The 23865-nt window shown below is 40.4% G+C and overlaps 1 protein-coding gene across 1 annotated transcript in view; it reads right to left on the bottom strand.

Moving 5' to 3' along the window:
- The window catches only part of SEC23A (SEC23 homolog A, COPII component), a 66033-nt gene that overhangs the window by 7846 nt on the left and 34322 nt on the right, over positions 1-23865 (bottom strand). The window contains exons 14-18 of the mRNA XM_008269515.5: positions 15333-15486; positions 9126-9203; positions 6914-7075; positions 3608-3694; positions 1745-1900 (exon numbers count right to left, since the gene is read on the bottom strand). Coding sequence (XP_008267737.1) covers positions 1745-1900; positions 3608-3694; positions 6914-7075; positions 9126-9203; positions 15333-15486 — 637 coding nt within the window. The remainder of the gene's footprint in view (positions 1-1744; positions 1901-3607; positions 3695-6913; positions 7076-9125; positions 9204-15332; positions 15487-23865) is intronic.

Below are 23865 nucleotides of genomic sequence, written 5' to 3'. Positions count from 1 at the left end.
GGCACTGGGTACTAGTCCCGGTTGCTCCTCTTCCAGTCCAGCTCTCTGCTGTGGCCCAGGAGTGCAGTGGAGGATGGCCCAAGTACTTGGGCCCTGCACCTGCATGGGAGACCAGGAGGAAGCACCTGGTTCCTGGCTCCAGATCAGCGCAGAGTAGCGGCCATCAGGGGAGTGAACCAACGGAAGAAAGACCTTTCTCTCTGTCTCTCTCTCTTTCACTGTCTATAACTCTTTCTCTGCCTCTCTCTCTCACTGTCTAACTCTGCCTGTCAAAAAAAAAAAAAAAAAAAAAACAAAAAAAAACAAACAAAAAAAAAACTAATAAGAATTACCGGGGACAAATAAGAGGTATTTAAGAGTGTATGTTGGGAGCCGGCACTGTGGTGTAGCGGGTAAAGCTACCGCCTGCAGTGCCAGCATCCCATATGGGCACCAGTTTGAGTCCTGGCTACTCCAATCCAGCTCTCTGCTATGGCCTGGGAAAGCAGTGGAAGATGGCCCAAGTTCCTGGGCCCTTGAACCCATGTGGGAGACCTGGAAGAAACTCCTGGCTCCTGGCTTCAGATCGGTGCTGCCCTGGCCATTACGGCCAATTGGGGAGTGAACCAGCGAATGGAGGACCTCTCTCTCTCTCTCTCTCTCTGCTGCTCCCTCTATCTCTCTGTAACTCTTTCAAATAAATAAATAAATCTTAAAAAAAAAAAAAAAGGAGTGTATGTTGGGGCCAGTGCTGTGGCGTAGAGGGTAGAGCTGCTGCCTGTGGCACTGGCATCCCATATGGGTGCCAGTTCGAGTCCCAGCTGCTCCACTTCTGATCCAGCTCCCTGCTGATGCGCCTGGGAAAGCAGCAGGAAGATGGCACAAGTCCTTGGGCCCCTGCACTGCATGGGAGACCCACAAGAGGCTCTTGGCTTTGGATGGGCCCAGCTCCAGCTGCTGCGGCCATCTGGGGAGTTAACTAGCAGATGGAAGACTTCTCTCTCTCTCTCTCTTTCTCTGTAACTCTGCCTTTCAAATAAATAAATCAATCTTTAAATTTAAAAAATATATATATATTTTAGAGAGAGTTAACCTATTCTTCTGAAAGGCTCAAGACGGGTGTATGTTTGCACATGTATTGTTTTCAGTCCTCACAATTGCAATATCACAATGCTTTCCTTTCACATGACTATTTATTTTTAAAAGCTGAAGTGACAGAATGAGAAAACATGAAAAACCTTGCTTCAGACTTCATAGATTTTTATCACTAAACAAACATTTTTTAAAAAAGAACATTACATTATTTCCCAAGTTATTCACATCTCTTTAATCAACTAAAGCTGACATACTACCACAATGCCATCCTAGCTCTGAGACTGAGAGCTGGGCTGGGGGCAGAAGATGGAGAGAACTGCCAGCTTCAGGCAACTAGTCAGTCTGTGCTGTCCCCCTTTGCTGGCTCAGGGCCGTCTGCCCGGGACCCCTGACAGGTGGCTCCATCTGTGTGTAAAGTCTTTCCTTCTGGTGTTCCTGTGAATCCCACACTAGCAGGGGCTTCCTGTCTTCCCTGGGCACAAGCCGGTGCTGGGACAGCTCTGATTGCCTTGCTCTCAAAGCTAACACAAAAACAAATCAGGATACACCTTCTCCCTTCTCCTTCCTTTTCCATTGGCCTTGCAAAGCCAGATATTCAAATTAAAGTAAGGAATAATTCATTGTTAAAACTATCCACAAAGAAACACACAAACAAATCAACACTACTCACCTGGCTGCCCCCATGCTCAGTGTCAATGTATCTCGGCATTGGAAATCTAGAATGAAGAATCTCCTGTGCGTCATCTACTGGGGCTTGCAGAAGGTGGCGGAAATTTTCATATTCCGGCATGTCCTGGTATCCTGACTTCCGCCATTGTGCTATTGTCTAATTTTAAAACAATTAAAGAAATCAGTTTTAAATTTCTAGCCTATCCAAAAATCTTAACATTTTTTCTAACGGAAACAATTTTCAGCAAATATTACTCGAGGATGGCGTTCATAGCTCCTGGCTTTGGCCTGGCCCAGCCCAAGCCATTAGAGCCATTTAAGGAGTAAACCAGCAAATGGAAGATTTCTCTCTCTCCATCACTCCGTCATTGAAATAAATAAACCCGAGGCTGACGCTGTGGCGTAGCAGGTAAAGCCATTGCCTGCAGTGGCAGCATTCCATATGGGTACCGATTTTAGTCCCGACTGCTCCACTTCTGATCCAGCTCTCTGCTATGGCCTAGGAAAGCTGTGGAAAATGGCCCAAGTCCTCGGGCCCCTGCCCCTGCATGGGAGAACCAGAAGAAGCTCCTGGCTCCTGGCTTCAGATCAGCCTAGCTCCTGCCATTGCAGCCATTTGGGGAGTGAACCAGTGGATGGAAGATCTCTCTCTCTGTCTGCCTCCCTGTAACTCTCCCTTTCAAATAAATAAATAAATAAATCTTAGGAAAAAAATCTTTTTTTAGAAAAGTAGAGATACAATCATCTGTACTTCTGAACTGTTAAGCACATTAAGTTATTTGAAGATTAAATTGCCATTAAAAAGCAAAAAAATCAAGCATGTTAGCACTACAGGCATTATTCTTGAACTGAAATATTAGAAACTGGCATCAACTAAAAATAGTTATAATCAATGTCTTAAAAGTACTGGAAAATATTATTTAAAAGGAGATTCTGAGCAATTCTTTTACTGTTAGAGCAAAAATCTCAGATTATTCACAATTAACGAAAATGGAAAGATAAATCCGTATAATTTACTAAAATACTAGATTCGTAAGCTTGAGTACAGGTGTGTGAAGAGAGAGTCTCTGTATCTTCCAAAGCACCCTGAGTATAGTTCCTTTCTACACAAAGCAAAGCATTGAAATACTGGCTGAAAGAATCAGTGCAGGAGCAAGTAGAGTTCTGCTAACTACCTCGATTCAAGTCTAACAGCTGCTCAGATGCGCCGCTCTTTTCCATCACTAACCATTCCAATGAAGTGAAGCTGTGAATGGTAGTTGCTTTAGCCTTTCATGAGTTTTCAAGATGATGCGGAACACTTTCAAAACATGACTGCTTATAATGATTACAGGAAATAATGAAAACAAAAGCCTGCCACTGACAAAAGCTGATTTTCCCTCTCCTAATGTCTTTAGGCTTAAGCTGAAATGTCATGTCATTGTATTTGTCAATGTTCTTACTTTCACAACACTATGCTTTATGCAAATCCATTTGTCCAACTGTATGTGGACAGAACAAAATTATCACTGGTGGATCAACTGCAACTGAAGCCCAAACATCTGCAGCAGTAAGAATTACATTTTACACATATTTTACACAAATGGAATTCAGAGCTTATTATACATGAAACATTAGCCATCTAATGGAAGGGGAAAAGTTTCCCTAAATAAAAAGACTTTATACATGCATAGCTTTATTATTTGTTTCCTTTTATTTTTAGCTAACACACAAACTGTACATATTTAAGAGGTACCATGTGATGTTTCTATACATGTTTACATAGCCAAAAGCCCAATTTGGGTAAATATATCTATCTGCTCAAACACCTAATATTTCTTTATGGTAAAAAACATACAAAATTATGCATAGCTGTAAACCTTACCTCACCATGATAAATCAAAATCTGGAAGAATGTGTCCATGAGAAGAATACGATCTGCAAGAATGCTGCTGCTATCAAGAAGAACCGGCTAACATGAAAACAATATCAGAAAAAAATGAAAAATAAATTATTTGTTTAAAGATACATAATAGATTTTTCCAGGATACTTTCCAAATTTTTAATTTATAATTTATTACTTAAAAGCTCCTGTTCTTAGGAATTTTCTCAGCATTTTTTTTTTAGCATTTTTTTTTGACAGGCAGAGTGGCTCAGCATATTTTAATTTAGTTTGCTAAGTAATTTCCTTAAGCAGAGGCAACAAACAATTATAAACAACTAAAAACCCAGATGTCCATCAGCTGTTGATTGGATAAAGAAATTATGGTGTGTGTGTGTGTGTGTGTGTGTGTGTGTGTGTGTGTGTGAGTATATATATAGAGAGAGAGAGACTATGGAGTACTACTCAGCTGTAAAAAAAATGAAATCCTGTCTTTTGCAATGAAATGGACACAAGTGGAAATCATTATACTTAGTGAAATAAGGTAGTCCCAGAAGGACAGATACCATGTTTCCCCTGATCCAAGGTAATTAATTAATAGAGTACCTAAAATGTAATGTATTGGAGTAAAATGCACATTTTGAGATTCAATGATTGTTTACAGCCCTGTCTCTTCCGTTAATGAACAGTATCTTTTTTCTTCATACTATTTGTCGAACGCTTTTACTTACTGTAAGGGTTAACTTTACAATCATTAAGTAAACTGAAAGTAGATCTTTGTAAAAATTAAGAGTGGGAATGGGAGAGGGAGGAGGAATAAAGGTTGGAATGTGGGTGGGAGGAAGGGTAGGGTGGGAAGTGTCACTATGTTCCTAAATCTGTATATATGAAATACATGAGACTTGTATAACTTTTTTAAAAAATTCAATTTTTAAAAAAGCAAAAAAAAAAAAAGAAAGAAAAGAAAAAATCAAGGATGACTCCTAAGCCCGATAGTGCAGAACTAAGTAAAACAGAAAACACTTAGGCTAGAGAAAATATGGAGCACACAGGAATATGTGAAATGAAATGCAGTGGTTTGAGCTGATGAAATCAACTCGGGTATCACATGCAAAAAGATTTGGGATTTGCAGCATTACGTAGAGAGAGGAAAAACAGGGAAGGCCAAAAGATCAAGCCCTGAAGCATGCCAACAAGGTCTAAAAGAGAGAAGTCAGAATCAGGAAACTGAGAAGGGATAGTCAGTGAGTAAGAGGAAAACCAGTAGGGGTTATACGTGTCACAGAAGCCTCAGCAATGATTCACTAATAAATGCTGTTGAGAGCATGTTGAGGAAGCTGTGAGATATTTCTGGTCTCCACAGAGCCATTTCAGTATATGTTAGGGACAAAAGTCTGACTATTACAGGTTGAGAAAAGAATGTAAAGTAAGAAAAGATAAACAATAAACAAGATAGGCAATAAACTTTTTAACTGTGACCAGGAGCAAAGATATAGAATAGTAATTAGAGAAAACGTGGAGTCAAGGTAGGGTTTCTCAAGTTTTCTTTTTTAATATTTGTATGAGTGCTACTAAAGCAGCTATGTAAAGGGCTGGCATTGTGGCATAGCAGGTTAAGCCATGACTTGCAATGTTGGAAACCCCCATGGGCACTGGTTCAAGTTCCAGATGTTCTACTTCTAATCCAGCTCCCTGCTAATGTGTTTGGGAAAGTAGTGGAAGATGGCCCAAGTCCTTGGGCCCCTCTCATGAGGGAGACCTGGATGGAGCTCTTGGCTCCTGGCTTCAGCCTGGCCCAGCCCTGGCCATTGTGGCCATTTGGGGAGTGAACCAGCAGATGGAAGATTTCTCTGTCTCTCCCTCTCTCTGTAATTATTCCTTTCAAATAAATAAAATAAATCTTTAAAGTTTCTATGTCAATGAGAATGACACAGATGGACAGAAATTATGACCTAGGAGAGAAAGAAGATAACTCCAAACATACAGCCTTAGGAAAATGAAACTAGTGATATTCATGAGTAAAACAAATTTGGAATTTGACAGGAACAGGCTATTAGGAATGATGGGACTCAAATTTTCTTCAAAACATCATACATTTTTCAGATGTCTACAATTTACATGTATTACTCTAAAATAAGACGTTAACTCTAAAACTGATCAAAGAACTACAAGATAAAAATATATAGGTAGACCAACATTATATTTTAAAATGTTTTCTTAAAAAATAGAAACTATTTCAAAAATTAAGAACAACAAAAAATCCAAGCCTGTAATAACAAAATAGAACACTTTACTCAATAGTTTACAAGTAAACAGTGAATAAGTATCATGAGGGATCATGATCAAATTTTTTTCCTTTATACTTATCCTTTCTAAAGTATTACTTCCAAATGTAGTCATTTCATACATGGGAGTGGTAAACAGATCACTTTAACTACAAGTGGAAAAACTGCTCGTGTATTAATTTGGTCTCACGGTAAGAGGCCTACACCCCTACTGGAGTGCGTGGATTCAGATTCCAGCCCCACTCCAGACTCCAGCTTCCTGATAAAGCTCAGCCAGGGAGGCAACAGGAGATGGCTCAAGTAATTAGGTCCTTGCCACCTACGTGGAGACCTAGACCGAGTTCTCAGTTCTGTTTCAGCTCCCCACCCAGTGATGTTACGAGCAGTTGGGGAGTATGAAGCCTGTGGATGCTCTGTCTTATCTGTCTCTGTCTCTCAAAAAATAAAAATTTAAAAACCAAAGTAACTGGGATAGTCTGCCAGAAATGTTAAATGGATGACTTTTTAAAAATTTTTTTAAATGGATGACTTTAACACTCCTCTATCTATATATCTTTAAAAACAACTGTATCTTACTTTTTTAAAAGACCAAAAGAAAATGACATTTTATAATACAGAAAACTATATAGACAGAAGGTCCTGTCAGACACTAAATTCTGGAATAAGTGACAGACTATAGACTCATAATCATATCTGGACATTGTTAAATACATAAAAAATAATCATAAGCTCTAGAGGACTGATCAACCAAATACCTAGACAAAATGGTCTAAAGAGCTCTTCCACCTCATTTAAAATAATTTTTAAAAGGAAAAAACATAACTTCTAAAATAATGTATAATCAGCTTAGCAAGATACATAGCATAAATAATTTAAAGTGAAACATGAATAGCTTGAGATAAGTATTCTTTTAACTAAATTCTTAAATGTAATAACTATATTTTTAAAAAATGAGTTGCTTTTACCTTTTTAACGCCATAAATCACAATAACAAGATCAATTTCATTTTTTCCTGCACTCTTACCTCCGGTGGCCCACTAAAAGAATATGCATACAGAATGGGCTGAATCATGATTAGAGACTGGGTCAGATCTTGACGCATAAAATGGTGACGATAATAGGAACTCTCATCAGGACTATTGTTAAAAATTTGTAAGAAAGGAGATCTTCTTAAATGAAACATAAACTGCAAGATAAGACAAGCAAGAGAGCTTTTACTGATTTTAATATTGTGATAGTACACTATTAACAAAAGAATCTGATTATAACTACTAACAAAATAAAACAAGTTTTAAGAACATACTAAACTGTATTCCTCAGAAAGGAATCTAATCATATTTACTAGCTGCTTAAAAATATAATTCTAGGAGCTGATATTGTGGCACAGCAGTTTAAGCCGTGGCCTGTAATGCCGGCATATCATATGGGCACCAGTTAAGAGTTTGGGCTGCTCCACTTCTGATCCAGCTCCCTGCTAATGTGTCTAGGAAAATAAGTGGGAGATGACCCAAGCATATTTGGCCCTGCCACCCATGTAGGAGATTCAGAAGAAGCTCCTGCCTCCCAATTTTGGCCTCACCCAGCCCCAGCTGTTGTGGCCATTTGGGGAGTGAACTAGCAGACGAAAGCACTCATACACACGCTCATGCTCTCTCTTCTAACTCTGCCTTTCAAAAAAATTAGTAAATTAAAAAAATAAAAAACAGGCAGAGGAGATGAAAGACTGAATAAAGAACAGCTACACTGGGCCTTTAATACAATCCACGGGATCAGCCCCAAGCACTCCCACTGAACTTAGTCACTTCTCTTAAAGCTTCAGCCATCAGGTCCAAGTGCCTGCTGTGGCTCATGGCTGGAACTCACCCTGAAATTCCTCTTTCATAGCTTTTATCAGTCCAGACCCACCAAGAGGCACTCAGCTCTTACTACTTCATTCATTCCCGTTTAACCACAGAGATGTCTGTTAAGTTTTAGGTAAATATTTTCTGATGAAGACTTCCCTTTTGTCTATGCCACCTTTCAGAAGATTATAAAGATTTGAAAACCCAAGAAAAAAAGACAGCTGAAGGTTTAGACAAAGTTTCCATGGATAAAAGGCTGAATTTCCATATTTCAATATTAATTATCCTTCCAGGCTAAACTCCTTAATAAAGATATGTATCAAATCATCTATTTGAAAGGATTCCTTTAATTTCCTTTAAATTCTATTTATGTTCCATAGCATTTTTCAGTTTGTCTTCTGTGTTCATTGTATTTCAGATCTCATCCTGGAGCCAGAAAGTTCCTTCTAAGTGGGATCCATACCATCATCTTTATCCTACCAAAGTTCTCTGCACAAGGTACTTTGTTGAACGCAACTGAATAAATGCTACCTCTGTTACTTTCTTATTACGCAAACCTAGATTTTAAAACTGTCTATTAAATTGAAAGATACATGGAAGGATAGGTTCCATGGCTCCAAGTAAAAAAGGTTCTATAAGGTGATTCAAATTAGTTTCTTATTACTTACCTGGTATAGCCCAATTAAGTTGCTCTCAGGTGATGATATAATGCTGGGAAGATTAGCTAACTGGTAAAATTACTTCAGATAAAGTCTTTTGGTACCACTATAATTAGATCCATTTTTATCAAATAGAAACCCAGTTACCCTTATACTTAATTGTAGGGTTCCACTGTAAATATCTAATTGCACCAAATAAATGACTATTTGCAAAGTCAATATAAAAATACCATATACTAGGGCTGGCATTGGGGTACAGTGGGCATAGCCACCACTTGCAATGCCAGCATCCCTATCAGAATGCCGGTTCAACTCCCGGCTACACCACTTCCAAACCAGCTCCTTGCTAATAATCCTGGGAAAGCAGCAGATGATGGTCCAAATATTTATGACCCTGTCACCTATGTGGGAGACCCTGATGGAGTTCAAGGCTCTGGCTTCAGCCTAATCCAGCTCTGACCATTGGGGCCATTTGGGAAGTGAGCCAGCTGAAGGAAGACCTCTCTTTCTATCTCTCTCTCCGGCACTCTTTCAAATAATAAACAAATAAATAATAAATCTTTAAAAAAAAAACACTGTATACATTCACTGATTACAAACAGCACAATATTAAATTTTTAGCTATCCCCAAAACTCCCCTAACAAAACAGGTCCTATAAAAGACAAATAACAGGAAAGGTAAGATCCAATGCTACTGGCAACACAGGAAAAGAACATTCATCTTGTACCTACTTACCTGTGGATAAAGGGAAAATGTTTCTGAGAATCTGAAGGAACTTGGATCATCTTTGTGATATTCTCCAAACTTCTGACACTAAATACAAGAAAATGTGTTAGCAAGATATAAACCATCTGAAGTGCCCTCATATTGAAAAAAAATTAGAACATTACTTACAGACTTACCAAGAGACTAATTATAACCAAAAGAAAACATCTGTACTTCAGAAGCAATACTTCACACCAATGCAGTAAAAACTCCCCAGAAAGTCTGAATTTTTCTTTAACAAAGCATCTCTCACAGCAAATAAAAAACTCTTAGGTACCTACCAAAAAAGTGTAATATAAGCCCTGTAAGACTCTTAAAAACACAGCTAACTGGGGCTGTCATTGTGGCAATATAGCAGGTAAAGCCACCATCTGTGATGCTGACATCCCACATGGTGCCAGTTCATGTCCCAGCTGCTCCACTTTTTTTTTTTTTTAATTTATTTGACAAAGTTAGACAGTGAGACAGACAGAGACAGAGAGAGAGGTCTTCCTTTTTCCATTGGTTCATCCCCCAAATGGCCACTACAGCCGGTGATGCGCTGATCCGAAGCCAGGAGCCAGGTGCTTCTTCCTGGTCTCCCATGCAGGTGCAGGAGCCCAAGCACTTGGGCCATCCTCCACTGCACTCCCGGGCCACAGCAGAGAGCTGGACTGGAAGAGGAGCAACTGGGACTAGAACCCAGCACCCATATGGGATGCCGGCGCCGCAGGCGGAGGATCAACCAAGTGAGCCACAGTGCCGGCCCCTGCTCCACTTTCAATCCAGTTCCCTGCTAGTGGCCTAGGAAAAGCAGCAGAAGGCAGTCCAGGTGTTTGGATCTCTGCCACCGATGTGGGAGACATGGATGAAGCTCCTGACTTGTGGCCTCTGGCCTCATACCTAGCCCCAGCACTGGCCATGACAGCCATTTGGGGAGTAAATCAGTGGATGGAAGATCCCTCTCTGTCTTTCCTTCTTTTTCTCTGTAACTCTTTCAACTAAATAAATCTTTAAAAAACAAAGAAGACAGCCAACTGACAGAAAGATGCTCTATAAAATGCCACAGCAGCTATGAAAGTAAGTTACTGGTATACCAGAAATACAAGAAAGGCAAGTTGAAGAAAAGAAAGCCAGACGGAAGGGTGATACACTGGCACAGTGGGTTAAGTTGCTGCTTGTGATGCCAGCATCCTATGTGGGAGGGCCAGTTTGAGTTCTAGTTGCTTCACTTTTTTAAGATTTATTTATTTATTTGAAAGGCAGAGTTGCAGAGGCAGACAGAGAGAAAGAGGGGTCTTCCAGGTGCTGATTCACTCCTCAAATGGCCACAATAGCTGGAGCTGTGCTGATCTGAAGCCAGGAGCCTGGAGCTTCTTCCGGGTCTCCCACGCAGGGGCAGGGGCACAAGCACTTGGGCCATCCTCTACTTCTTTCCCAGGCCATAGCAGAGAGCTAGACTGGAAGTGGAGCAGCCAGAACTTGAACTGGCGCCCACATGGGATGCCAGCGCTGCAGGAGGCATCTTTACCCGCTATGCCACAGCATCGACCCCTGCTTCATTTCTGATCCTGTTTTTTACTAACACCCCTGGAAAAACAAAGGAGAACAGGTCAAGTACATGAGTTCCTGCCTCCCACATGGGAGAACAGGATGGAATTCCTGGTTCCTGGCTTCAGCCTAACCCAGCCTTAGCTGTTGTGGGCATTTAGGGAGTAAATCATTGAATGTAAGCTCTCTCTCCCCAATACTTTGTCTCTTACACAAATAAATCTAAAAATAAAAGAAAAAAACCAAGAAGACCAACAGGTAATCAGGTAAAGAAACACAAAGACAGACATTCAAAGAAAATTTTACAAACATTGGCATTAAATTCTGCTTATAATATTTTTAATCAATTTGACTTCTATCATTTTTCTTTATTGGCTTTCTACCTTTGGTTTCATGTTAAAAAACACTTCCACATCTAAAGGTTTAAATACATATTAACCTATTTTTTGACAAATATTTATCTTCATCTGAGACTTCATGGCACATATACACTAATTTTATTCAATCAATTAAAGGAAGGACCATGAAGACCACAGCTTCACCACTTTTACTACATATGATAGGAGTTTTCAGTCACAAAGGGTTCTGTAACAGGCTGTGACTTTTTTTTAATTGAATTCTGTGTACTTCATGGCCAGCCATACAGATGGATAGTGACCAAGTGTCCTGCTGGTAATTTCACAGAGAAGCCAGCTTTGTGGCACAGTAGTTTAAGCCACCAGCTACAAAACCGGCATGCTGTATCAGAGCAGTGGTTCAAGTTCTAGCAGCTCTGCTTGCAATCCAGCTCCTGCTAGCCTGGGATAGCAATGGAAGATGGTCCAACTACTTGGAGCCCCTGCCACTCACTTGAGAGATTCAAATGTAGTTTCTGGATCCTGGCTTTCGCCTAACCCAACCCTAGCCATTGCAGCCTTGTGAGGAGTGAACCAGCAATGGAAGAACTCTTTCTCTGTCACTCTGCCTTTCAAATAAATAAAATAAAGCTTAAAAAAATTTTTTTCCCATAGAAATCTTTCAGCCCCACACAGCAATAGGCAGTATGACTGTTCGCTTGGATAACCTCACTTAGTTTCTGCTGTTTTACAAAGAAGCAGAACAGCAGTCTAATGACATCAGTCTCTCCCTACTAAATTATCTGCACAACTTATACCTGCACACATGCTGCCACCAACTGACTTATGGTGAAGTTCTACTGGTGTGACAGATAAGTTCTATTGGTGTGACAGGTAACTTGTGTGACAGATCTGTGCCATGAAAGACCCGTTCTCCAGCCCCAACAGCCCCAACAGCCCCAACAGCCCTGCCGCTATTATAACCACTGCAAAATACAAGACCTGTACAAGTTCTCCTGTGAGATGTTTGGTAAACTTTCTACTTATTGCAGCTCTCTGCTATTTATTAAGCTCTTCTGTTTTATTAGAGTGTGTTTTACAAACATTTCAAGTAATATGGTAATTTCTGAAGTTGAGGTGTGAGTTAGAAAGACAGATTCCAGACCTAGGTTTGTTGGGAATTCTGAAGATTTACAATCCTTTGTCATTTCACTGTACTCACGCATCAAGGGACTCAGAAAAGATCCATCTTCACAATGAAAGGTACTTATCAGCGGTTTTAATACAAGTTGAACTATTCAATTTTGCATCATATGTGACAAATTAAATAGAGCAGCAGCTCCAAAATTGGAAAAAGTACTTTAGTGGAAATCACAGCCACTTGACAAGGAAAGGTTTTGATTACTTCAAAGAGCTTTTTAGAATCGCAAAACAATAAAGTATTTTTAATAACATTCTTTTTAATTTTTTATATTATTATTATTTATTTGAAAGGCAGAGTTAAAAAGGGGCAGAGGTGGTCTTCCATCCTCTGGTTGACTCCGCAAGTGTCCGCAACGGCCGGAGCTGGGCCCATCTGAGGCCAGGAGTTTCTTTCAGGTCTCCCAAGAACTTGGGCTGTCTTCTACTGCTTTCCCAGGCCATAGCAGAGAGCTTGATCGGAAGCGGAGCTGCAGGGACTTGACCCGGTATCCATATGGGATGCCGGCACTGCAGGTAGCAGCTTTATCCTTCATACCTTTATACCATAGTGCCAGCCCCAACAATAAAGTATTTGTAAAACAAAGTTAAATTCAAGGAAGAGGCTTGGGAAACAAGTGTTTCAGAGTGCAACTTACTACCAAGACAGTGGTTAGTGAGAACCCAACAATGCAATGTCAACATGTAAAATTACAGTAAGTAAAATGCTAACACAAGATGTAGTCTGAGAAATTGAAAAAGTTCCAGTTTAAAACAGTCCAATAGGGGCCAGTGCCGTGGCTCACTTGGTTAATCCCCCGCCTGCAGTGCCAGCATCCCATATGGGCACTGGGTTCTAGTCCCAGTTGCTCCTCTTCCAGTCCAGCTCTCTGCTGTGGCCTGGGAGTACAGTGGAGGATGGCCCAAGTGCTTGAGCGCCTGCACCCTCATGGGAGACCAGAAAAAGCACCTGGCTCCTGGCTTCGGATTGGCGCGCGCCAGCCGTAGCGGCCATTTGAGGGGTGAACCAATGGAAGGAAGACCTTTCTCTCTGTCTCTCTCACTGTCTAACTCTGCCTGTCCAATAAAAAAAAAATGTCCAATAAGTTAAAGTACTAATGATACATCATATAATGCTGAAGAGGATTGCATAATAAGCTGGGAAAAAATAGTTTCTCTGTTCAGGTTGATGAGTTAGCAGGTTTTACCAATGTCATCTCAGGTTTCTAAATAATAGTGAAATTCAAGAAAACTTTTCTCTTACAATGAGAAACTTCTCTGCCACCCTAAGCAAGCAAAGGACAAAATATTTTTAATGTTTCATTCTCCAATCTAGAACCAAAAGGTCCATACTGAAGGAACTGATGGTGTCTCATCAGTGGCTGAGCCTATGAGAGGTTTAAATCTCTCTGGTTAAAAATGTTAATATTGTCACAAGGCTGCTTTCTTCACAAAAATAAAATGCTAATGTAAAACAACTCTTGGAGACAAAAACTAAAAAGCTCTGGATGATACTATAAAAATGGTTTGCTGGAGCCCGCGATGTGGCATAGTGGGTAAAAGCCACCACCTGCAGTGCCGGCATCCCATATGGGCGCCAGTTCAAGTCCCAGCTGCTCCACTTCTGATCCAGCTCTCTGCTATGACCTGGGAAAGCAGCAGAAGATGGTCCAAGTCTTTGGGACTCTGCACCCATGTGGGAGATCTGGAAGAAGCTCCTGGCTTCTGGCTTCGGATCGGCACAGTTCCGGCCATTGCAGCCAATTGGGGAGTGAACCAGGGATGGAAGACCCCTCTCTCTGCCTCTCCTTCTCTCTGTGTAACTCTGACTTTCAAGTAAAATAAATAAATCTTTAAAAAAAAAATGATCTGCTTTATTAACTAGGTTACTCAGGGGCTAGCACTGTGGTATAGCAGGTAAAGTCGCTGCCTACAGTGCTACCATTCCATATGAATGCCAGTTCATGTCCTGGCTGTTCCACTTAGAATCCAGATCCCTGATGATGTGCCTGAGAAAACAATAGAGGATGGCCCAAGTATTTGGGCCCCTGCACCCACATGGGAGATCCAGAAGAAGTTCCTGGCTCTTGGCTTCGGCCTGTCCCAGTCCCAGCCAGTAGTGAACCAGTAGATAGAAGATTTGTCTCTGTCACTCTTTCTTTCTCTGTAACTGCCTTTCAAATAAATAAAGTTTAAAAAAAAAAAAAAAAAAAAAAAACACCAAAAACGGAGTATCAGGATGGTTTGTGTGCACATCGGGTTAAACTGCCACTTGAGATGCCTGCATCCTGTACTGGAATGACAGTTTGAGTCCCAGCTACTCCACTTCCCATCCAGCATCCTTCTAATACATCCTGGGAGCCCCTGCCACCCACGTGAGAGACCCACATAGAGTTCTGGGCTCCTGACTTGAGCCTGGCCCAGCCCTGGCTGTTGTGGACACTGGGAGAATAATCCAGCAGATGGAAGATCAATCAACCAATCGATTGATCAATCAATCTCTCTCTCTCCCCCTCTCTGTTGCTCTGCCTTTCAAGTAGATGGAAGTAAATACATAAACATTTAAGAAATAAGTAAAAATTTATAAATTAGTGTCAGGAATTAAGCCTAATGAAATTCACTAGGTCCTAATATAAGTAATGAGCTCCTAGCATGTTTAAAAAAAAATGTCAGTTAACATTACTAGCACACATTTAGCAATCCAGAGCCATATGGTCAAGACCTGTCTATATGTTATATCTTAATATGTACAATTTATGCATCAATTAACTTTTTAAAATATGCATTTCTATTCAAATGCAAATAGAAAACTGAAGCCACAGCAATGAAGAAATACACATAAAGTAATAAAAGCAGCTGTAAAAATTTAGAATGTGGAGCTAATTACACACCAGGACCCCCAAAATAGAAAAAATAAAGGTCTATTTAATTGTCACTCCTTTGTTTTAAGGAAAAAGGACAGTCTAGTTTATAAGAAGAGATAACTAAATTCTACTATTCATTACTATGCTACTATCTCAGTAATTTCAATAGAAATCCTTCATAGTTCAGGTACACTGTTAAGTACTATTAAGGTTAGCTGAAAATTTATTACAAATTAAAACAAATGGATTCAGAGAGCATTACATCTTACCAGTCGAATGAGCTGTCTATCCAGCCATCTAAGCACATCTGGCCCTTCTTCCGTTTCTGCTCTATATATGGCCAGCCGGGCCATAAGAATAGCAGCTGCCTCCTGGTCAAAAGATGCAGCGATGTTTTGGATTTGAGTTTGAGCATCTGCCCAGCTACAGACAATAGGAAGTACAGAAAAGCAGCTCAATTACTGTATTCACAACATCACAGTTAGCTACAACAGACTTAAATTAAAATGATACCAAATGCTACTTCAATATTTTGAAATTTCAATACTACCAAGACAAATTAGCAATTCTTCTAAAACACTAATAGCAGTTTCAGAAGAGTATTCACTGTTTTTCAGAAAAATATAATCTAACCTTAAAAAAAAATCCTAAGAATAAAGGTGAGGAGTTTTCAAGATGGCGGAATAGGGAGGGAGCTCAATGTCTAACCTAGAGGAAGATAGTTTAAAAAAAGTGGAGAGAGTGCAGCCTCAGGGAAGAGTTAGGGAGAAAGCAGCAGAGGAAACTCTGCGCAAATTAGAGGAACACAGCAGACCCACATGGAGGGTGTGGAGGCACACAGCTCAGGACCCCAGCAGCTGAGAGCCTCAGCACCAGCATTGGAGAGTGAGGTAACACGAGACTGCAGCAGCCCAAACAACTGACAATAAAGCTGCAGGAAGAGCCTGGCATGAGTCAGGGTTGAAGCCTTGTGGGGGACAGTGTACCCGCCAACCTGGAGGGAAAAAAAAGGAGGGTACATGTCTCTCTCCCTGACCACCTGGCACCAGAGTCATATAATTAGCCAATAGATGGCAGGTGCCATTTTGGACATCAATAATAACTGTGTTAGCTCATGGCCATGCGCCCAACAATCTGCTGAGAGGAGATGCCTGAGTCTGGCTGGGTGCTCATAACTATGGGGCTCCTGTGTACTAGGACGGTGAAAACACTGTGGGTATGTGGGAGGGTGCAGGGGGCAGCTGGGACTGTGGGCAGTCACTGTGGCAGCTCCATATGCTCGGGTTCCCCGATTCCCTGGTGAGGGTCACTGCTGCGGGATCTGTGCTCAGACCTAGGACTGCCATGGATATTTTGTGTGGTTCTTATGACACATGGATGAATAATGTAACCACTGGAACTAGCACCCAGGCATTGGTCTCCTTAGAGGGGAGGAGGTGAGCATGAGAATACACCAACAGAGCAGAACAAACCCCCCCTGATTAAAAAATAAAAATAAAGAGATTTACCATGCCCAACCTGGGTGTCACCTTGGACACCTCCCTCTCCCTGGAGCACTGAACAGAGCTCCCTGACTGCACCCAGCACATGCCTCTGGGTATTCACTGAAAGAACAGACAATCCACTAAGCCACAGAGGCATACACCAAAGCTAAATGCCATCGCAGAGGAAAAAAAAAGTATCACCACAAATGTCTAATAATAAATGTAGCAATTTAAGAAACAAGAATAAAGAAGACAACATGACACCCCCAAAAGAACACAACACTTCAATACTAAAATGTGAAGATGGAAAGATTGGCCAGCGCCACAGCTCAATAGGCTAATCCTCCGCCTGCAACACTGGCACACTGGGTTCTAGTCCCGGTCAGGGCGCCAGATTCTGTCCTGGTTGCCCTTCTTCCAGGCCAGCTCTCTGCTGTGGCTAGGGAAGGCAGTGGAGGATGGCCCAAGGGCCCTGCACCCGCAGGGGAGACCAGGAGGAGCACCTGGCTCCTGGCTTCGGATCAGCGCGGTGCGCCGGTTGCAGCGCACCAGCTACAGCGCACCGTGGGGGCCATTGGAGGATGAACCAACAGCAAAAGGAAGACCTTTCTCTCTGTCTCTCTCTCACACTGTCCATTCTGCCTGTCAAAAAAAAAAAAAAAAAAAAGATGGAAAGATTGATGAAATGTCAGAAAAAATTAATCATAGGATTACTTAGAAGTAATCAGAGGCAAATCACAAACTGAAGAAATCCTTACATGACATGAAAAAATTTTAATCATTAAATTGAGATATTAAAGAAATCAAAACAGAATATTGGAAATGAAAAATTCAACAGATCAAATAAAAAATACAGTGGGAAGCCTTAACAACAGACTCAGTAGGTGAGAGGAAAGAATATCCAAGTTAGAGGACAAATCTCTGGAAATTTTACAGTCAGACCAAAAAAAAGCAGAAATTAAAACATTAAAAAACACTGTTGGATATTGATGGGATACTATCAATCAACCCAACATATGGGTCTTAGGAGTTCCTAAAGACATGGAAAGAGAGAATGGGTTAGAAGGCCTTTTTAGTGAAATAATTACAGAAAACTTCCCTAATTTGGAGAAAGAAAGGGACGTCCAAGTACAGGAAGCATATAGAACTCCTAATAGACATGGTCAAAAAAGATCTTCACCACAACACATTGTAGTCAAACTCTCCACAGAAAAACATAAAGAAAAAATATTAAATGTGAATGAGAGAAACGCCAGATTACTATCAGAGGATCTGTAATTGAACTCATAGCTGACTTCTCATCAGAAATCCTACAGGCTAGGAGAGAATGGTGAAAAATTCCAAGTCTTAAGAGGAAAAAAAACTGTCAACACAGAATACTGCAACCTGCAAAGCTCCCATTTGAGAATGAAGGTGAAATAAGGACCTTGCATAACAAACAGAAATTGAAAGACTTTGTCACCACTCTTCCAGCCTTACAAAAGATACTTAAGGATGTGCTGCACACAGAAACACAGAAAAATGGTCATCACTATGAAGGAAACTGAAGGCAGAAAATCTCCCAGGAAAAGACAAAAGAAATCCAAAGTAAAATAAAAGTGTTTATGGGAAAATGGCAAGGCCAATGGTTACTTATCAATAGTTTCCTTGAATGTAAATGACCTCAAGTCTCCAGTTAAAAAATACAAACTGGCTGAATGGATTAAAAAAACAAAACCCATCTATGTGCTGCCAAAAACAAAAACAAAAACAAAACAACAACAACAAAAAAAAAAAACACACACATCTCACCAACAAAGGTACAGGCAGACTAAAAGTGAAAGGATGGAAAAAGATATTTCATGCTAACAGAAACCAAAAAAGAGCTGGTGTAGCCATCCTACTATCAGACAAAATAGACTCTAACACAAAAACTGTTAATAGAGAAAAAGAAGGGCACTATATAATGATTAAGGGATCAATTCAACAGGAAGATGTGACTATTGTAAATGTGTAGGGACCTAATTATAGGTCACCCAGCTATTGAAAAGAAATGCTAATGGAACTAAAGGGAGACATAGACTCCAATGCAACAGTAATGGGGGACTTCAATACCCTACTTTCAGCCAGACACAAAATCAATAAAGGAACAACAGAGTTAATTGACACTATAGACCAAATGGACCTAAAAGATATTTACAGAACTTTTCATCCTATAGCCACAGAATACACATTCTTCTCAACAGTGTATGGAACATTTTCTAGGATTGACTACAGGTTGGGCCATAAAGCAAGTCTACACAAATACAAAAAAATCAAAATCATACTATGCATCACCTCTGACCATAAATGCAATGAAACTGGAAATCAACAACTCAAGAATCACCAGAATACATGTAAACAAATGGAGACTGAGCCACATGATCCTGAATAAACAGTGGGTCATAGAAGAAATCAAAGAGAAATCAAAAAATTTCTGGAAATGAATGAGATGACAACACAACATATCAAACCTTAGGGAATACAGCAAAAGTAATGTTAAAGGGAAAGTTCATAGTATTTGGTGCCTATGTCAAGAAATTGGAAGGGAACCAAATAAATGCATCTCAAAGACTTACAAAAACAACAGCAAACCAAACCCAGAACTAGTAGAGGGAAAGAAATAATTAAAATTAGAGAAGAAATAAAGAAAATTGAAACAAAAAAGTACTAAATTTTAGTAAAATGAAGAGCTAGTTTTTTGAAAAAAGAAACAAAATTGGCAAACCATTGGCCCAACTAACCAAAAGAAGGAGAGAGAAGACCCAAATCAATAAAATTAGAGATGAAAAGGGAATGTAACAACAGACACCACAGAAATAAAAAGAATCATCGGGGCCAGCGCTGTGGCTCAGTGGGTTAACGCCCTGGCCTGAAGCGCCGGCATCCCATATGGGCGCTGGTTCTAGTCCCGCCTGCCCCTCTTCCAATCTAGCTCTCGGCTATGGACTGGGAAAGCAGTAGAAGAAGCCCCTGCACCTGAGTGGTCTCCTGAGTGGGAGACCTGGAGGAATCTCCTGGCTCCTGGCTTTGGATCAGTGCAGCTCCAGCCGTTGTGGCCATCTGGGGAGGGAACCAGTGGATGGAAGACCTCTCTCTGTCTCTACCTCTCTCTATAACTCTCTTTCAAATAAAATAAAATAAATCTTTAAAAAAAAAAAGAATCATCAGGAATTACTACAAAGAGCTATATACTAACAAACCAGGAAGCCTAGAAGAAATGGATAGATTCCTGGACATATACAACCTACCTAAACTGAGCCATGAAGAAGGCATAGAAAACTTAAACAGATCCATAACCAAGACATAAATTGAATCAGTAATAAAGACCCTCCCAACAAAGAAAAGCCCAGGACTGGGTGGCCTCACTGCTGAATTCTACCAGACATTTATAGAAGAACTAACTACAATTCTTCTCAAGTTATTCAAAACAATTGAAAGGGAGGGAATCCTCCCAAATTCCTTCTATGAAGCCAGCATCACCTTAATTCCTACACCTGAAAAAGATACAACAGAAAAAGAGAACTCCAGACCAATTTCCCTGACGAATATAGATGCAAAAATCCTCAGCAAAATTCTAGCCAATTGACTCTAACAACACATCAAAAAAATGATTCACCCAGACTAAGTGGGATTTATCTCTAGTATGAGGAATGGTTCAACATTTGCAAATCAATTAATGTGATATGTCACATTAACAAATTAAAGAACAAAAATCATGATTATCTCAATAGATGAAGAAAAAGCATTTCATAAAATACAACACCCTTTCATGATGAAAACTTTAAGCAACTTGGGTATAGAAGAAACACTCCCCAACACAATCAACGCAATTTATGACAAAACCACAGCCAGCATCCTATTGAACAGGGAAAAGTTGGAAGCATTCCCACTAAGATATGGAACCAGACAAGTATGCCCACTCTCACTGCTATTCAATTTAGTCCTGGAAGTTTTAGCCAGAGCTATTAAGCAAGAAAAAGAAATCAAAGGGATACAAATTGGGAAGGAGGAAGTCAAACTATCCCTATTTGCAGATGACATGATTCTATATATATGGAATTCAAAAGACTCCACTAAGAGAGTATTGGAACCGGCGCCACGGCTCACTAGGCTAATCCTCCGCCTTGCGGCGCCAGCACACGGGGTTCTAGTCCCGTTTGGGGCGCCGGATTCTGTCCCGGTTGCCCCTCTTCCAGGCCAGCTCTCTGCTGTGGCCAGGGGAGGCAGTGGAGGATGGCCCAAGTGCTTGGGCCCTGCACCCCATGGGAGACCAGGATAAGTACCTGGCTCCTGCCTTCGGATCAGCGCAGTGCGCCAACCGCAGCACGCCGACCGCGGCGGCCATTGGAGGGTGAACCAACGGCAAAGGAAGACCTTTCTCTCTGTCTCTCTCTCACTGTCCACTCTGCCTCTCAAAAAATAAAAAAAAATTAAAAATAAAAAAAAGAGAGTATTGGAACTGTAAAGTGGCAGGATACAAAATCCACAGGGAAAAATCAATAGCTTTTGTATACACAAAAAAATGCCACAGCTGAAAGAACTTCTAAGATAATCCCTTTCATAAAAGCTACAATAAAAATCAAATACCTTGGAATAAATTTAGCCAAGATGTCAAAGATCTCTATGATGAGAATTATAAAATCTTAAAGAAAGAAATAGAAGAAGACACAAAAAAATGGAAAAATCTTCCATGTTCATGGATTGGAAGAATCAATATCATCAAAATGTCCACACTACCAAAAGCAATCTATAGATTCAATGTGATATCAATCAAAACAACAAGGACATTCTTCTCAGATATAGAAAAAAATGATGCTGAAATTCATATGGAAACACAGGAAACCCCAAATAAAGCAATCTTATACAACAAAAACAAAGCTGAAGGCATCACAATACCAGATTTCAAGACATACTACAAGGCAGTTATAATCAAAACATCCTGGTATTGGTACAAAAACAGATGAATAGACCAATGGAGCAGAACAGAAACACCACAAATCAACCCACACAACCACAACCAACTATCTTTTACAAAGCAGCTAAAATCAGTCACTGAGGAAAATACAGTCTCTTCAACAAATGACGCTGGGAAAACTGGATCACCACATGCAAAAGACAAAGATCCCTATCTTACACCTTACCCAAAAATCTACTCAAAATGGATCAAATACCTAAATCTATGACTCAATACAATCAAATTACTAGAGAACACAGGGGAAACCCTAAAACACATTGGTATAGGCAAAAGTTCTTGGAAAAGAAATCAAAGCCAAAATTGACAAATGGGGTTACAAATGGGATTACATCAAATTGAGAAGCTTTTGTACTGCAAAAGAAACACTCAGCAACTGAAGAGGAAACCGACAGAATGGGAAAAATTATTTGCAAACTATGCAACGGATAAAGGATTAATAATAAGAATATATAAAGAGATCAAGAAACTCAACAACAACAAAACAAACAATCCAGTTAAGAAATGGGCAAGGCTGGCGTTGTGGCTCAATAGGCTAAATCTCCGCCTTGTGACGCCCACACACCGGGTTCTAGTCCCGGTCGGGGCGCCAGATTCTGTCCCGGTTGCCCCTCTTCCAAGCCAGCTCTCTGCTATGGCCCAGGAGTGCAGTGGAGGATGGCCCAAGTCCTTGGGCCCTGCACCCGCATGGGAGACCAGGAAAAGCACCTGGCTCCTGGCTTCGGATCAGCGCGATGCGCTGGCCGCAGCGCACCGGCCGCGGCAGCCATTGGAGGGTGAACCAATGGCAAAAAGGAAGACCTTTCTCTCTGTCTCTCTCTCTCTCACTGTCCACTCTGCCTGTCAATAAATAAATAAATAAATAAATAAAAAAGAAATGGGCAAGGGACTTAAACAGGAAGTTTTCAAAAAAGGGAATCCAAATGGCCAACAGACGCATGAAAAAAATGCTCAAGATCACTAGGCATCAGGGAAATGCAAATCAAAACCACAATGAGGTTTCACTTCACACTCAGGAGAATGGCTCTCATACAGAAATCAACAAACAACAAATGCTGGTGAGGATGTGGGGAAAAAGTTTACATTCCCAACAGTGGGAATGTAAACTGGTAAAGCCACTACAGAAGACAGTATGGAGATACCTCAGAAATCTGAATATAGACCTACCATATGACCCAGCCCTCCCACTCCTGGGAATTTACCCAAGGGAAATGAAATCAGCATATGAAAGCATTATCTGCACCCCCATGTTTATTGAAGCTCAGTTCACAATAGCTATGATATGGAATCAACCCAAATGCCCATATACTGAAGACTAGATAAAGAAATTAAAAAAAAAAAAAAAGGAAAAAAAGAAACAAAAAAGAAACCCTGTCGTTTGCCACAAAATGGATGAATCCAGAAAACATCATACTTAGTGAAATAAGCCAGTCCCAAAAGGACAAATACCTTATGTTAACCCTGATCTGTGATAACTAATAGAGCACCTGAAAGGTAGTCTATAGAAGTGAACTTGACACTTTGAGATGCAATGACTTTGAACAGCCCTGTCTTGACTTTGAGGAACAGTTTTTCTTTTTTCATACAGTTTGTTGAACTGTTTACTTAGTATTTGTATAAAGTTAGTTGAAAATAGATCTTGGTAAAAAATAATGGGAATAGAAGAGGAGGAAAAGGGTGGGAGGGCAGGTATGGTGGGAAGAATCACTATATTCCTAAAGTTGTATTTATGAAACCCATAAAGTTTGTATTCTGTAAATAAAAGGTTTCTGGGGAAAAAAATCCTACAAAGTAACTACAAAAGCAGATTCCCAACCACAATCCTTAAAACACTAATTAATATAAGTGGAAATAACAGTACACATGTGTAAGACTGGCACCTTTAGACACACAAGTCTCTATGTCAGACTTTAAAATTTAATTTGGGGTCGGGCATTTGGCACAACAGTTACACTACTTGGGACACTAACATCTTGTATTGGCATGCCTGGGTTCATGGCCCACCTAGACTCCCAGTTCTAATACTGCTGGTGTGAACCTTGGAAGACCCAAATTGAGTTTCTCACTCCCAGGTACAATTTGGCCTAGTCTAAGCTGTTGCAGGCATTTGGAGAGTGAACTAGCAGATGGAGATTACAATCTCTCTTTTCTCTCTCTCTCTCCCCCCCTTTCTTTCTCTCCCTCTCTTCGTCCTCATTCCTTATCCTTCAAATAAATACATGGAAAAAAATTTATAAAGCCAGATGTTCATCAAACTTTTTTTGAGTTATCCAACTATGTGAAAGCATAGCTATAAAAACAAAAACAAAAGTTTTCTCATTTGTT

The sequence above is a fragment of the Oryctolagus cuniculus genome, chromosome 12, assembly GCF_051225735.1.
Source record: "Oryctolagus cuniculus isolate XC-2025 breed Fujian yellow rabbit chromosome 12, ASM5122573v1, whole genome shotgun sequence".
Taxonomy (NCBI): Eukaryota; Metazoa; Chordata; class Mammalia; order Lagomorpha; family Leporidae; genus Oryctolagus; species Oryctolagus cuniculus.
This window is presented reverse-complemented; position numbering and strand designations above follow the sequence as displayed.